The 15,098-nt window shown below is 42.4% G+C and overlaps 1 protein-coding gene across 2 annotated transcripts in view; it reads left to right on the top strand.

The window, feature by feature from the left end:
* The window catches only part of gabbr1b (gamma-aminobutyric acid (GABA) B receptor, 1b), an 83,599-nt gene that overhangs the window by 42,280 nt on the left and 26,221 nt on the right, over positions 1–15,098 (top strand). For both annotated transcript variants that reach the window (XM_077744075.1, XM_077744074.1), the window contains exon 9: positions 2,561–2,638. In XM_077744075.1, coding sequence (XP_077600201.1) covers positions 2,561–2,638 — 78 coding nt within the window. The remainder of the gene's footprint in view (positions 1–2,560; positions 2,639–15,098) is intronic.

The raw sequence follows: 15,098 nt of genomic DNA on the forward strand, positions 1-15,098 counted from the left end.
TACTTCGGCGACTCTGCATCTGGGTTCAACTTCTCCACCGATCCAGTCGCACTACGCGGCGAGATCGTAACATAGACTGGGCAAGCATCTTCTCAGTTATACCAGCAAGGGGCTGTGACAATTCAGATGTGGAGGGAGTGTTGCGGAGACACAAAGCAGTGTTTTCTGAGGAGATAGGCACAATTCGTGATTTTAAGTCAAACATTACAGTAAAGCCAAATACCAAACCAATCTTCAGGAAGGCCAGACCAGTACCTTATGAACTAAAAAATGCGGTGGAGAACGAGTTAAATTGCCTAGAAAAAGCTGGCATTTTCTCTAGAAAATAACGTAGTCAGTGGGCTGCGCCAATAGTGGTTTTACCGAAAGCAGACAAGTCATTTCGTATCTGCGGAGAATATAAGGTTACAGGGGATCAGAGTGTGGAAGAGGAGACCTATCCCACCAAACGTCGAGTGGTGGAAGCGAAACAACAAACCAGAAGAACTACCATGATAAAACCGCCTCCAAGCTGAGACATCTGTCTGAGGGTGACTCAGTCCTGATCCGGAATTCCCACGGAGAAAAGGAAAGGTGGACAAGAGGAACAGTGGCAAAGAGACTCGGACCAGTCACTTACCTAGTGTGGAATGGAGCGAGCCGACGCTCAGTTCACATTGAACACCTGTTGTACAACCAACCATCCAGATCAGAGACATTGCAGTTTCTGGATGAGCAGCTGGACGTCACATACAAATACACGCAGATGTGGAGGGGAAAGGCACATCTGGAGCGGTGGGTGGTAGCCCGTACTCGCCGGAAGAGACACTCTTGAAACATGGAGACTAAAGAGACACAGGTAACACCTTCACCAGGCTCAGTGGCCTGTGACAAGAGAATCACACCGGACCACAGAATGGTCAGTTCCCTCGAGGTTTTTGGGAGCAAGTACCCAGTAAGAGTAAAAGCACATCTGAAGCGACTGAATTTGTGATCGATCAGTTGTGAGGAACGCTTTTCCTGGAATAAAAGAGTTCCGGTTCCTACTAAAATGTGAAAAAGTTTCCTCAGATGGAAATGTCAAAAACGGAAATATTGGGTGTAATGGTTGTGTTAGCAGCAATAATTTAATTACAATTTTTGACGTTGAGTGTTAATTCTTAAGGGGGACTTCAAAATTAAAGGGGGAGGAGTGTAGTATATTGCTACTATAAGGGTAAATTACATCAGGTTATACAAGTGGGCTTAACCACCGCCACCTGATGGTCATTACGTGTTACCGAGTGACCCGGATGTTGATGTGTTAAAAGGCTGTCTGAGAGTTGCAATAAACAACCTACGGCACGCATATATGCAAGTTGGCTCTGTCGTCTATACTGCAAAGTTATCACAACATGGATGCATGTTAAGGAAATTTTGGCAGACGATCCGACAGTGATATTAAACTCTAGGGTTTAAATGGACAAATCAGGGACTGATTTTGAATCACGCGCAGCTGTGCTACCACAACGGCAAGGCAGGGGGGACAAACGAAAGTCGGGAAAAACAAAAGCTGGCTGCTCCTAACAGCGCTGCTGTATGTATATTTTTGACCCAGCAGATTTGATCACTTTTTTATGTTCACCCATAATAAAGTCCTAAAAGAACCAAACTTCCCGAATGTTTTTTTGTGACAAAGAAGTATATGTTCCAATCACTCTATCAGAGGAAAGTCAGAGTTGTAGAAATAACTGGAAACTGAAGAGAGCCATTACATTATGTTCTTCACAAGTGTATGTAAACCTTTGACCACACCTGTATTTCTAAAAATAGCCATATTGGGGTGGAGCCTTTGAATCTTGCAGGATTTCCCACAGATGGCGGTGGACTTGCAGCTTATTCTCACAGGGATCGCCACAGAAAAAGTGTAGCATCGCTCTATAAAATTGGAACAGAGGTTTTTCTTTTTACGCCTGATGTCCTTCCCGACACAACACCCACAATTCTGGGTGTAATTAAAATTTCAGATATTTGTACAATTAATTCTCAGCTTGCATCACTACTACACATTTTGACATCAGTGACATGTTAGGTTTACTACTTAACTGAATCATTTAATCTTTGTAATGGATTACCAACAGTGTCTAAAAGCTTCAAGAAGTCTGTTCCTGAAATGTTTAGCAGTTATAAAGATAAAGAATATAGATTACTATTTATTTAGAATCATATTGTCTGACCATGGCTAGTGACCCAATGCTTTACACACGAACGCAACCTTGATTTGTACTATCGCAAGTACAGTGGGCATGTCAAAACCACATACAGGTTGGCTCTGTTGTATATCACTTTTTATTCAAAGGTGATTAATTGCAAAGGGTTAACTAAATGGATATTCTTAGATCTTATTTTCGCTCTGAAGGATTTTCTGAGACAAGTTACAAAAAAATAGAAAAGACATTATTGAAACTTCAATGGTCAATCAATAATCTTAGTATTGAATCAGCATGAGCAATGTTGTATTGAGTTGGACAGAGAGTATAAAATTAAAATGCTTTTTCGACATTCATAGAGGCACCAAGTTCACTCCCTCTTTATTTCACAGGAGGGGGCTATAAGAAGATTGGATACTATGACAGCACTAAAGGGAATCTATCCTGGTATGGGAATGACAAATGGATTGGTAAGAGGGATTCATCTTTCTTTTCCTACCTTTTTTTCTTTCTTTCTCACTATCTCCCACCCTTCTTTTACCTTTTAATCTCTCATTTTATCTGACCCTGCACCCATAGCAGCCCTTCCGTTAATTTTCCAATCCTTCATCCTTTATCGCACTCCCTCAGCCTCCAACTACATTCCAACTTCATTTTAATGTTCATCAATTGATCATCCCAGTTTTATTATTTATAGCATTAATGAGTCATTTCACAACCAAAACAAACGAAAACCATAGTTAAGTAACATTGTCTAGAAACAATATTCCATTTTGTTGACTCTTATTAACATGCATTGAAATGTGCAAGTTCAAGCCAATGGAAGTGATAATGAATAGATTTGTCAAGATCACAAGAGAATACTAATTTGGGAGGGAATTGCTTTGGGCCCCAGTACCATGACTTTGAGGAATTAAAATGTTTTTCCCAATCGGTATAGGGGCAATGTGTTTGCATTATTTCTCACATATCTGTGATTTTAAGGCAGAAATGAAAGTAGTAATAGAGTTTTTTTGGTAATGCACCTATAAGTGGAATGAAAATAAGTTAACAAATTCCTCAATTTGCTCAGAAATTGACACTTGTTTAGAAAAAAAAGCCTTCGCAGTGGCTTTACTGATATAAAAATAAAACCACTCTAATAAAAACCCAGAACACATCTTTTAAGTCACTTAATCAATTTAAGGAACATGATCTAATACGTTCATCCACTTTCATCAATAGACAATGAGAAAGGCTTTCCATTTTCACTTCTACCCTTCAGCCACTGAATGGCTATGGCATTTTTAACGTCATTTACTCTCAATGTATAAAGCGTCACGTGAAAAACATTGATCTTGGAATTATTTTGAGAATGACTAAGCATTTTCTGGTAATAGGAAATGCAGGAATTTACTTGGCATTTGCACTTTTTGGGTGGCCTGGCAGCTTGCATGGTTAGTGCGTCGGCCTCACAGCTCTGAGGTCCTCGGTTCAAATTCTACCTGGGTTTGCGTGGGTTTTCTCCAGGTACTCCGGTTTTCTTGCACATTCCAAAAACATACAAAGTAGGCTGATTGGACACTCTAAAAAATATATATTTGTTGCCAGGGTCAGAAATCTGCCATCACAATCAGTTCTGCGGGCTCTGCCGCTTTAAACAAGGGTCGATTAAGACTGTTGCTTTAACCAATCTGATTTCAAGTTGGCAACACCACAATGTATTGTCGAGGGCGTGGGGATACATCATTGCCTTGTTGCAGGCGGAGGGATAGTCATCGCTTTCACCAACTATGAAGCTAGTCAAGACATGGGAAAATTATGGCCCGTGGGCCACATCCGGCCCGCTAGGCCTTTTAATCCGGCCCGCCGATGTTGTCTAAATTATATTTTATTTTTTCCAAAGATGGCAGCGTTACACGGAAACCAGTGGCAGTAGCTCTGTCCACGCTTATTTATTTTATTACATTTTTATATTTCTTAATACATTCCTTTTTACTTTACTTTGTACTTTATACTTTTTACTTTAATGATGAGTGATGAGTATGTTAAAACTTTAGTCTTTTTTTCTGTTTATGTTTCATATGTACTGTTAACGGATGCAGTTTTTTATATGTATCGTATCTTGTGCTGACCCGGCCCATCTGTCAAATTTTTAAAGTCAATGTGGCCCCCAGGCCGAAAAGTTTGCCCACCCCTGGGGTAGTCATTAGCCAGAGCTATCAAACTGTATTTGGAGTGGGCTGCACAAGCAAAAATATTGTTGCGTTGATTTAAAGCCATTTTCAAGACGGACTATGCCAGAAATACGGCAGGACAGGCTCGACTTTCAGCATTAGCTTCGAAGGCAATGTAAAATGAACCCTAACCCTAACCCAATGAAAGGAAGCTAACAGACAATTTGATATAATTTAATAAGTATTGATGGACAAAATTATATGATTCAGATATTTCTTAGGCCAGCAGAGAAGGCCTTGAAGGCCCTGACACTGATTAAAACCCACAACTGTAAGAGATTGCTACTGCGATGTTTTGTTGGGGTTGTTTTCCCCTGCGTCACCTGTCCTTGTGATTGCCCATTGAGTTCACCTGTTGTTTCCCCGCCCCTGGTGTATCTTCTGATCAGTCCCTCTCCTGTGACCCAGGTATTTCTGATTTTCTTGTGAACCTACGTCCGACTATTCAAACCCTGTGCTTTTGTCTGTCTTGGTCGGATCGTCTGGTGTTCTCCCTGTGTCCGGTGGTCATGCCTGTTTCTAGCCTGCTCTGTTTGGTCCTGTACCTACCCCACATTTACATACAGAATGCTAACTACTGAGGTACTCAAGCAGATATGATACGATATGAGGATCTGTGTAGGTTTGGCCAACACTGTGGCCGGTCTACTTGCCGAAAGGCATTTAGCCGACTGATGTCTGGCCGAGGGCCAACTCGCCGTGGGGACTTCTGGCCGAAAGTAGAATTAGCCGGACGACTAATTAGCCGACTGACTAGCCAGCCGAAGGACATTTTGCCGACGCGCTCGCCCCGCCCCTGGTCGTGTGTGTGTTTTTCGACCTCGGCCCGCGGGCCATATATGGCCCGTTACAGATTACAACATTCATTTAGAATAACAAGTTACAGATAACAACATTCATTTAGAATAACTAGTTACAGATAACAGTCATTTAGAATAACAAGTTACAGATAACAACATTCATTTAGAATAACAAGTTACAGATAGCAACATTCATATCGAATAACAAGTTACAGATAACAACATTCATTTAGAATAACAAGTTACAGATAGCAACATTCATTTAGAATAACAAGTTACAGATAACAACATTCATTTAGAATAAACAGGACATTTATTCACGGCCAAACAAAGTAGTCATAACAGTAAGTACAATAATGACAGAAGAAAAAAGCATTACAACAGTAGATACTGTAATTTACACTAGGATATAAAACATTGAGATTAATCTTTGAATCATTGAAACCATTTTGAATATATGTATATATATATATTTCCTAAAATAATGGGAAATTATTTAAAGTAAAAATATTGTTCTTATTGGCACACATCACTAAAAGTAAGTGTGTTCAATAGCATTTTCTGGTATAGTTCTCTAAGCCCTCTAGTCTATATTTTAGTAAGTCCAGGAATCATAGTCCAGAACATTTTAGACACATTCCCCGTGCAAAATGACCCATCAGACCCGAGTGGACCCGCTTTTAATACACACCCGTACGCACTCTAGACTGGTTTTGAATCGACAGAACACTTCCATCTGATGGACAAATTATTTTACTGCAATTGGGTCCGGTACCGGGTTAAAGGAGCACTTTTTACCGGGAAATCAAGCATCCTTAGCTCGGATATGGTCTCTAAAAATCGCTAGTACTTTTATTTATGCTGCTGTATTCGTATTTATTTATGTAATGCTGTTTTAGGCTGGCTTTAAAGCCATTTTAGTGTATTTCTATATGCTCTAGTCTTTGTATTTAAGCTGCAGGATTTGTATTTCATCGATAAATGCTGTTTTCGGTTGGATTTGAAATCATTTTTGTGCATTTTGAGGCTTTTCGCGGCCGCATTTAGACGTTTTGCCTCGCATGGCTGTTGTTTTTATCAGGGAAATCACTACCCTGGGCTTGGTTTCAGCTTCCAAAGAGCTCCAGTATCTGTATTTAATCGTTATGATTTTAGCACATTATAAATATTATAAATATACAAAATATTCCTGTATACTTTTCTCACGGTAAGAGTTTTGAGGAATATTTTGATTAAGCAGCAGCACCATATTTAACCTTCGGCTGGCTAGTCGGTCGGCTGGCTAGTCGGTCGGCTAATTAGTCGTTCGGCTAATTCTACGTTTGGCCAAATGCCCCTCGGCGAGTTGGCCCTCGGCCAGACATCAGTCAGCTAAATGTCTTTCGGCAAGTAGACCGTGTGCCGGAAAACATGGCTCCCTAACTGCTTAAAAGAGAAGTCAGCAAACTTGACAGATATATTCAAAATGTGGGTTCACACTCCAGCAAAAGAAAGGGAAGAACATTAACAAGAACACTAAGAGATTATTTTTGTCTTTACAGTGGTTTGATGGAAAATAACATTTATAGTATGCAATTCATAAGTAATAATTTGATAAAACAGATTTTGTTGGTAATTTGACAGACATTTTCCAGTTTTCTACATTGCAAGTACAGGTAGAATCTGCAACAAAAAGCTTGAGAATAAATATGTTTTATGGTCATGCTGCTCTGCATTTCATTAGCAGCCAGTTGAACAGATAAGAGGAAAAGATAATCAATATGGGTGGTAAATATTTTATATACTGGCTCAGCGCCAAGTGCTTCAACTATCGGCCTCACAGTTCTGGGGTCATGTGTTCGTCCACAGGTCGGTTCTCACAGTGTGGAGTTTGCATGTTCTCCCTGGGCTTGGGTGGCTTTTTTTCCAGGTACTCCGATTTCTTTCCACATCATAAAAACATGCTGAGTAGGCTGGTTGAACACTCTAAATTACCCCTAGGTATGAGTGTGCACGTTAAAGGTTGTCCATCTCCTTGTGCCCTGCGATTGCCTGGCGCCTATATTTAGCTGGTACAGGCTCCAGTACCTGCAGGTTTGGAAAATTAAGGATTAAAAAAAAAATAACACTGAACTGAACTGACCTATCCTAAACAACATTTCACACTGATCATTTGAAATAACAGACCCACCATTTCAAACATACAAAGTGAATAAAAAATACAGTATTTTCACACCTGGGTGGTAGTGAGTGGTTAGCGCGTTGGCCTCACAGCTCTGCGGTCCTGGGTTCAAGTTCAGGTCAGTCTACTCCCAGGGCCTCCGTGGGTTTCCTCCGGGTCTCCGGTTTCTTCCCACATTCCAAAAACATGCATGGAAGGCTAATTGGATACTGTAAATTGCCCCTTGGTATGGGTGTGAGTGTATATTATTCTCCATCTCCTTGTGCCCTGCGATCTGTTGGCCTTCGATTCACAGTGCCTCCGGCCTGTAGCCCCTAGACAGCTGTGATTGGCTCCAGCAGCCCCCGCATCCCTAATGAGGATAAAGCGGTTTGAAATATGAGATGGGATTTTCACACCTTTAGAGCACACTTAAAAGTCTACAATTTTCTTTAAAATGGACGGGCGCCCAATCAGTCGGTTGTTTATGGGCAAAATTCTAAATTTTGTATGCCCACGACTGCTTGACTGACTGGTTTCATTTCTTGCCGTCTCACTACCTATTACGATGAACCCAGCAGACGTTCACCATAAAAATAGCCTCCTCGCGTATTTCAAGCATTACGGTAAATCCATTCAAAATATCCCAGACTGGTGGGAAGGTAATTGACTTCCGTGTGCTCCCAGGGCCTCCCTAAAAGACAGGCAAGCAGCATTGCACAAGTTAGGTGATGATTTGGAATGGATTGTCGATGCCTGGGCCAAAGTGCTGGTGAGCACTGTAGTTTTAGCTTTCGGCAAAGCTGGAATCACTATTAGGAAACCCCACATCTCTCGATAGCATCCTTTTAAAAATTGCATCCGAACGATAGGATAGAAGCAGGGCAAATAGAGCCAACCCGGGAGACGCAAGTTACAAAAATTTAAAACAAAATTAGAATAAAGTTTAGCGTAAGGTTAGATTAAATTTATTTTTGAGTGCATCTGTATCGTAATCCAAGTTCATTTGAATTTTTTTATTTTATGTTACGAGCTTGTTGCCGGGCAAAATGTCTTTCTCACTCTCTTTCTGTCCCTTTCTCTCTCTCCCCTCTGCGAAATCTGTCTAATTTTAGTATTATTAAACATCATAACCACTAGTTATTTGTTACTCTGTCAATAGAACAAATTTTAAAAAATCCATTCCAATATCCTGTTTTTTGGTGTTTTTTTCAGATGGTTGGAACAAATTAATTTGTTTTTAGTTCATTTCTATGGGAAACGTTGATTTGAGATACGAATAAATCGACATACAAGCTCAGTACCGGAACACTTTAATTTCTTATCTCAATGTACTACTGTCAGTCGCTAAGAGATTTCAATGACAGCACAACCTTGCCTGCATTAAAGGCTACATGCCAAAAACATTTTTTTTGTAACCAAGCCACCAATCACACAAGGTCATCCAAGTACCCTCCCGCTTTGCTGTGATAAACCTGAAGGAAAACTTGAGCCACTGACCTCAAAAACTTTTCGTTATTTACTGCATGTTCATGCAGCCTCAAGACCTTCTGCTTGTACCATCTGGACAGAAGGTCAACAGATGCTTTTGTACAGTGTACGATCTAGTTAGTGAATGTTTGCTGTGTGACAGCCAGTCACTATGACGTGCTTTCAAAATGTCATACTTTGTTCAATAAGAGTTGTGACAAAACTAAAATCAGAGTGTATACTCTTATTTGCTGTAAACGGCAAGCCATTCAAAAATTGCTCTAATTACAAACTCTGGCACAGGGAATCAAAATGCACAATTATATTTATTAACAAAATAAGAACACAGAGAAAAACGTCAGTATCACAAAGAACAACAAAGGTAACGCTACCGAATCGGCGAGTAAACTAAAATGTCAGAACTATGGTATTGAACCACAGTTGGGACACTTGATGACAGATGCTGTGGTCTTGCTGAGCGATACAGAAATCATTTGATTGCATTGATAAACGGTAAACAATTGTGTAGCTTCAGAAGACAGAAAACCTTCCAGTTTCATGAGTATGTATATCATACTGCAATAATGCTTTTCTAATTTTGTTTGTGTGCTTGTCTGTTTGTTGTTTCAGGGCCTTGTGCTCTATTACATAGATGTACTTACAATAATTCCTGGATCTGTAATGTGTAAGAGCTGATCCATTGCAGTCTGTATAATCTGTTTGTGCTGTATCTTGACTCCTTCTCAGTCTCACCTCAATATAGTATTTGCTCACAATCTCTTCTCTACTCTCCTTGGCAACCGCTGCCGCATTCATATTGCCTTGATAACCAGTACGGGGCGTGTCGCCATGGTAACATACATCTCGAGCACACCGTCAAGGGCAAGGAGAGGCTTTACTATTAATGAACACATCTTCCCACAGGACATCTGCAGATGTTAAATATACACGCTGCCATAAACACAATTCTCTTTCTTACCCACCTACAAACATGCACAGGTAAAGAGTGTATTGTACTTACTTGCTTGAGACAACATTTTTAAAACCTAACTTTTTTTGGCCATCTGATGGTGTAGGGATTCACTTGCCTGACTTCACTGTGGGCAAGATTTGGATTGATTTCCACTTGGTGGTGACATAATTGGGTGTGCAAACCATCACTGTCTTTCTATATGCCCTATGACTGACTGGCGATCAGTCTAGGGTAGGAGTCTCCAACTCCGTCTGGTCCCTATATCTCTCCTCTACCACACCTGAAATAAATTATCAACTAATCAGCAAGCTGTACAGAGGCCCTGATCACGATCATGATTATTTGGTTCAGGTGTGTTGGTGGCAGGATATATGGAAAACAGACTGGATAGGGGCCCTCGAGGACCAGAGTTGGAGACCCCTGGTCTATTGTGTAGTCTCGATTTTATCCAATTTCACTGGGATAGGCTCAAACAACCCCCGCAACCTTTATGAGGATATGCGGTATGGAAGATGAATAAATGAACTTTTTTTTTGTTTTTTCCATATTTGTCACCTCAGTGAAATGATCCTGCAGGTTAAACACAAAAAAACACGTCATGGCTCTATGAACAAACATGTACTACATTTGCGGATGCATGAGTTCACTCATGGTTGTGTGTACATTGTGTTTATACATTTGTATTTTTTCCCCCACCGGCACAATCTGACAGTGGAAACCACTGTCAAATCATTGGGAAATCAACACTTGTTATAAGAGGAAAAATTACAAAGTATTTAGAAGCTCTGATCTTCAGAATGTTCTCATAATATGTGGTGCATACATCCAAGAGGCTTCACTGGTTGATTCAAGTTTGTCTGTTAAGTTTGAGATTGATTCCAAGTTGAATTCGGAAATAAAGCAGAGTAAAGTTATTTTATTAATTGCTGAGGTCACTCAGAAGTCAAATGCCTGTGGAAAAATTGGGCTCTGATCACATTTATCTGTTCCCTGACAAGCATAAACACTGAAAGATGGGCTAAAATGAGAAAGCCATGGGTGTGTGAAACAGTGTGGCAGACTATGTAGACTAAAGGCATTCAGAGATCACTACTGTGTGATTGAAATGTGCAGGATCAATTCCCGGTGGTGTCAGTAAGATTGTGAGTGCGAATGGTCATTTGTCTCGGTGTGCCCTACAGCTAACGGTCAACCAGTCTAGGGTGTAGTCTGCCTTTCGCCCAAAGTCAGCTGGGATGGGCTCCAGCAAGCCCCAGAAGCAGGTGAAACATTCATAATCATGTGGAAAGCACACAAGTGGCAAAACATCCTCAATCACAAAACAATCCAACAAAACATAACATTTATCTTTACTGAGAAAATGTATTGTCTAAGATTAGATAGGGTTATTATTGAATAGTGTTAGCTAACTCATCCCATTTCACCATAACATAAAAAATGTGTTGACGTTTTAAAGTCCCATGTGTTTAAAAAACAAACTGCTTTGGGAAGCAGATAGTTTTGCTATTGTCAATATGCATCTTGTTTTCCATTTAAAATGCACCCCGGACCAGCTTTTGTTTTAATGGGTTAATATGTGCATATATTAAAGCAGTGGCAATAGTTGAAATAAGGAAGGTTAGCTTTAACAACGATGAGGGATTCAAAAGGCTGACAAAACACACATTTCCGAAGGAGAACACAACCTGGTAATGTTAATAAAATAATGCATGTTTACTCATCCAATTGCTTTTTTATTTCTATTACAAATTATCGACAAATCAATGGCTTTGTAAAGGGCTTGCTCACTTGATATTGGCTTATTACTTGCATGTCTGTGCAGACAAATTCGCTAATTTATTAAAGCCATCGGGAATGGGTACTCTATTATTACATGTAGTTCTGAAATTCATTAAAGCAGCGAGCTTGCTATCACCATGGAGCCTATCCCAGCCAACTGTGGACAGTGGGCGGGGGACATCTGTAATTGGTGGTCAACCAGTCGCAGGGCACACGGAGACAGACAACCATTCACGCTCACATTCATACCTAGGTGCAGTTTAGAGTGTTCAACCAGCTAGCCCTGCATGTTTTTGGGATGTAGAGGGAGGTGGTGAGTCCCAGGAGAAAACTCTTTGTGTTTATTCATCATAGAGGAAAGTAATACAGTGGTACTTATACTTACGAAATGAATTGGTTTCAGAACCCGTTATGTAACTTGGATTTTCCACATCACAATTCTCAAAAAATCTACCCTTTAAAATAGATTAGTGTCCCAATTGTGTGAGAAACCCAAAAAGGAGAGAAAATGGAAATAGAAAAAAATTTATTTATAAAAATGAATTACAACCATCTCTTTCATCTCATCTTCTTCCGCTTATGCGAGGCAGCAGCTTCAGAAGAGAAGCCTAGACTTCCCCTTGCCCATCCACTTTCTCCAGCTCGTCTGGGAGGATTTCAAGCCATTCCGGGGCTACCTAATCAGATGCCTGAGCCACCTCATCTGAATTCTCTCAATCCAGAGGAACAGTGGCTTTACTCTGAGCTCTTCCTGGACGACTGAGCTTCTCACCTTATCTCTGAGGGACAGTCCGGACAACCTCCGGATTAAACTCATTTCGACCGCTTGCATCCGAGATTGTGTTCTTTCGGTCACAACCCACAGCTCATGACCGTAGATGAGGATGCCATTCCCGACTGAGGACTGTGGACTCAGATTTGGAGCTGCTGATTCTCATCCCGACCGCTTCACACTAGGTCGCGAATCGTTCCAGTGAGAGTTGGAGATCACAGCTTGATGAAGCCAACAGAACCAGAGGTTGCAATACTTAGGTCACCAAACCGGAACCCCTCGATGCCACGTCTGCGCCTATGTATTCTATCCATAAAAGCTATGAAAGGAATTGGTAACATAAGGCAGCACTGGCGGAGTCCAACTCCTACTGAAAACGGATCCTCCTTACTGCTGGCTACGTGGATTAGGCTATGAAACCGGTTATAGAGAGACTGGACCCACATATCAGGCATTCCAGAACCCCATACTCCCGGAGTGCCTGCTACAAGACTCACCGGTGAATACGGCAAAATGGGTTTGTTCCAGGTACTCCATTTTCCTCCCACATTCCAAAAAATGCATGGTAGGCTTATTGGACACTCTAACTTGCCCTTGGGTATAGGTATGAGTTTGCATGGTTGTCCGTCTCCTTATGTTCTGCGATCGGCTGTCCACCGATTCAGTATGTCTCCTGCCTCAGGCCTGGAGTCAGCTAGGATAGGCTCTAGCCCCCCGTGTGACAGTGATGAGGATAAAGCGGGTCATAAAAAGAGATGAGATTAGGTATTTAGGTCACGTTGTAGGTACATCTGCTCGGGGTCCTGCGTTTTCTGTCGATGTCACAGCAACAGTCAGATTGCATACTCAATAAGGATGGAAGTGTTATGGTCATGGATGGGAGAGAGTAGGAAGGAGCGGGAATCCTCCCTCATTGTTGGCCTCTAAAAACGTTGGTGCAACACCACCAGAGTGCGGTCCACAATGCCGTTATAGCGTTCGTCTGGAATCACCCTACGGGAAAAGAAGGTGCATGGGTGCACCCTCCCATCCCCTGTTCTGCGTTGAGAGAGGACAGCCCTGACCCCCACCTCCGAGGCATTCACCTACACAATGAACTGTAGGTCAGTACCTGGGTGTGTGAGCACGAGAGAGGAGGTAAAATGGGTCTTAAGATCCCTGAAAGAGGCTTCTGCTGCCTCTGATCACTGAAACAGGGACTTTGTTGACTTGAGTTCTTTGAGGGGGTGGCAATGCAGCTATAGTCCCTGTTAAACCATCTCTAGAAATTTGCGAAACACAAAAATGCTGAAGCTCCTTCCTACCTTCACGCCTGCGCCCATTAGCAATGGCCGCCACCTTCATAGGGTCCATCCGGAGCTCCCCGTCACATACAGGGGGTTCTCCATAAGGCGTTGCAGCATTGTGGGGGTACGTGAGAAAAAATTAAAATGTTGTCCAGATAAAAAAACACACACTGATCCACGTCTCAAAGGAAAACTGCTGGCGCATTGCACATGCTAAAAGGCATCAGCAGATACTCAAATTTCCCCAGATGGGTGGTGAAGGATTTCTTTCATTAATTTCCCTCCGGAATGCGGATCAGATATTAGGCGTTACGGAGGTCCAACTTGGTAAAATGTGGGCCCTTTAAAGATAAAACCTGATTCATTGAGAGGCAAGGTCCTTTTTTTGATGGGGATACCATGGTAGTCGACGCAGGGGTGCAGCAAACCGTTCTTCTTTTCCACAATGAAGAATCCTGCCGCAACTAGGCAAGAGAATGATCGGATGAGACCTGCTGCTAGTGCTTGTTGTTGTTGTTAGGCCACCCAGGCGCCTAGGGGTTACCCTCGACCGCACTAGAGCTGCCACTGGAACGCGGATTAGTTCATCCGGGGGGTAGCCGGAGGTGTGGGGCAGTCGAATATCTCCGGCTGGATGAAAAATGTAGGGTGCCACGTTCTTGGTTGGCAGTTCTGGGTGGTATTTGTTGGATTCGAAGGCCGCGACGGGCGGCCTCTCAGGAGACACCTCGTGAAGGTTCCAACTTTGTCTCCCTGCTGCTAGTGCATCAGAGATGTGCCAGGCTGTCACCTTGGGGCTTGATCAATAAACTGACTGGATTGTGTTCCTTGAGCCAAGGAAGGTCAATACCTATGGGCTTTTCCAAGCAGTCCAAAACATAAAAATACGTAACTTGCTGTAGGTTCTCGGATAAACAGAGGTGAACTAGCTCCGTCCGGACGTCTACCCTGCCAACCGTTTATTGCGGTGGTCCTCAAAAGTACACCCACTGGGAAGTCTTGGTGCCGAGTCGTGAAACCATGGAGCGGTCGATAAAGCTCTCATTTGCTCCACAGTTGACCAGTGCTGTGGTCCGTGCGTCTGACCCTCCCAGAAGATGGAGGCCGGCAGCACAAGATGATGGAAAGATCCCACAGTGGCGAGGGTCACCAACAACTCCCTCTCTCTTGGTGAACCCTCCTTTACTGGTTGAACCGGACACGCACGTACGAGATGACCTGTCTCGCCACGGTAAAAGCACAAAGCCGAGCGAAGACGACGAGAGTGTTCCTCCTCTGATAGCCTGCTGCAACCCAGTTGCTTTGGCTCTGATGTCATCGTGGGGTTCTCAGCCGGAGGAGACGTTGGAAATGGTTGCTGCAGCTTGCATGTGGGACCTCTGTGCGAGATCTGTTTCCGCTGTCTATTCTTATGGCCAAACTCCTGAACGCCTCGAGGGATCCGGGTTCCTTTCAGCTTGCCAACTCATTTTTCAGGGACTCGCTTAAGCACCA

The sequence above is a fragment of the Stigmatopora nigra genome, chromosome 21 (genome assembly GCF_051989575.1).
Source record: "Stigmatopora nigra isolate UIUO_SnigA chromosome 21, RoL_Snig_1.1, whole genome shotgun sequence".
Classification (NCBI taxonomy): domain Eukaryota; kingdom Metazoa; phylum Chordata; class Actinopteri; order Syngnathiformes; family Syngnathidae; genus Stigmatopora; species Stigmatopora nigra.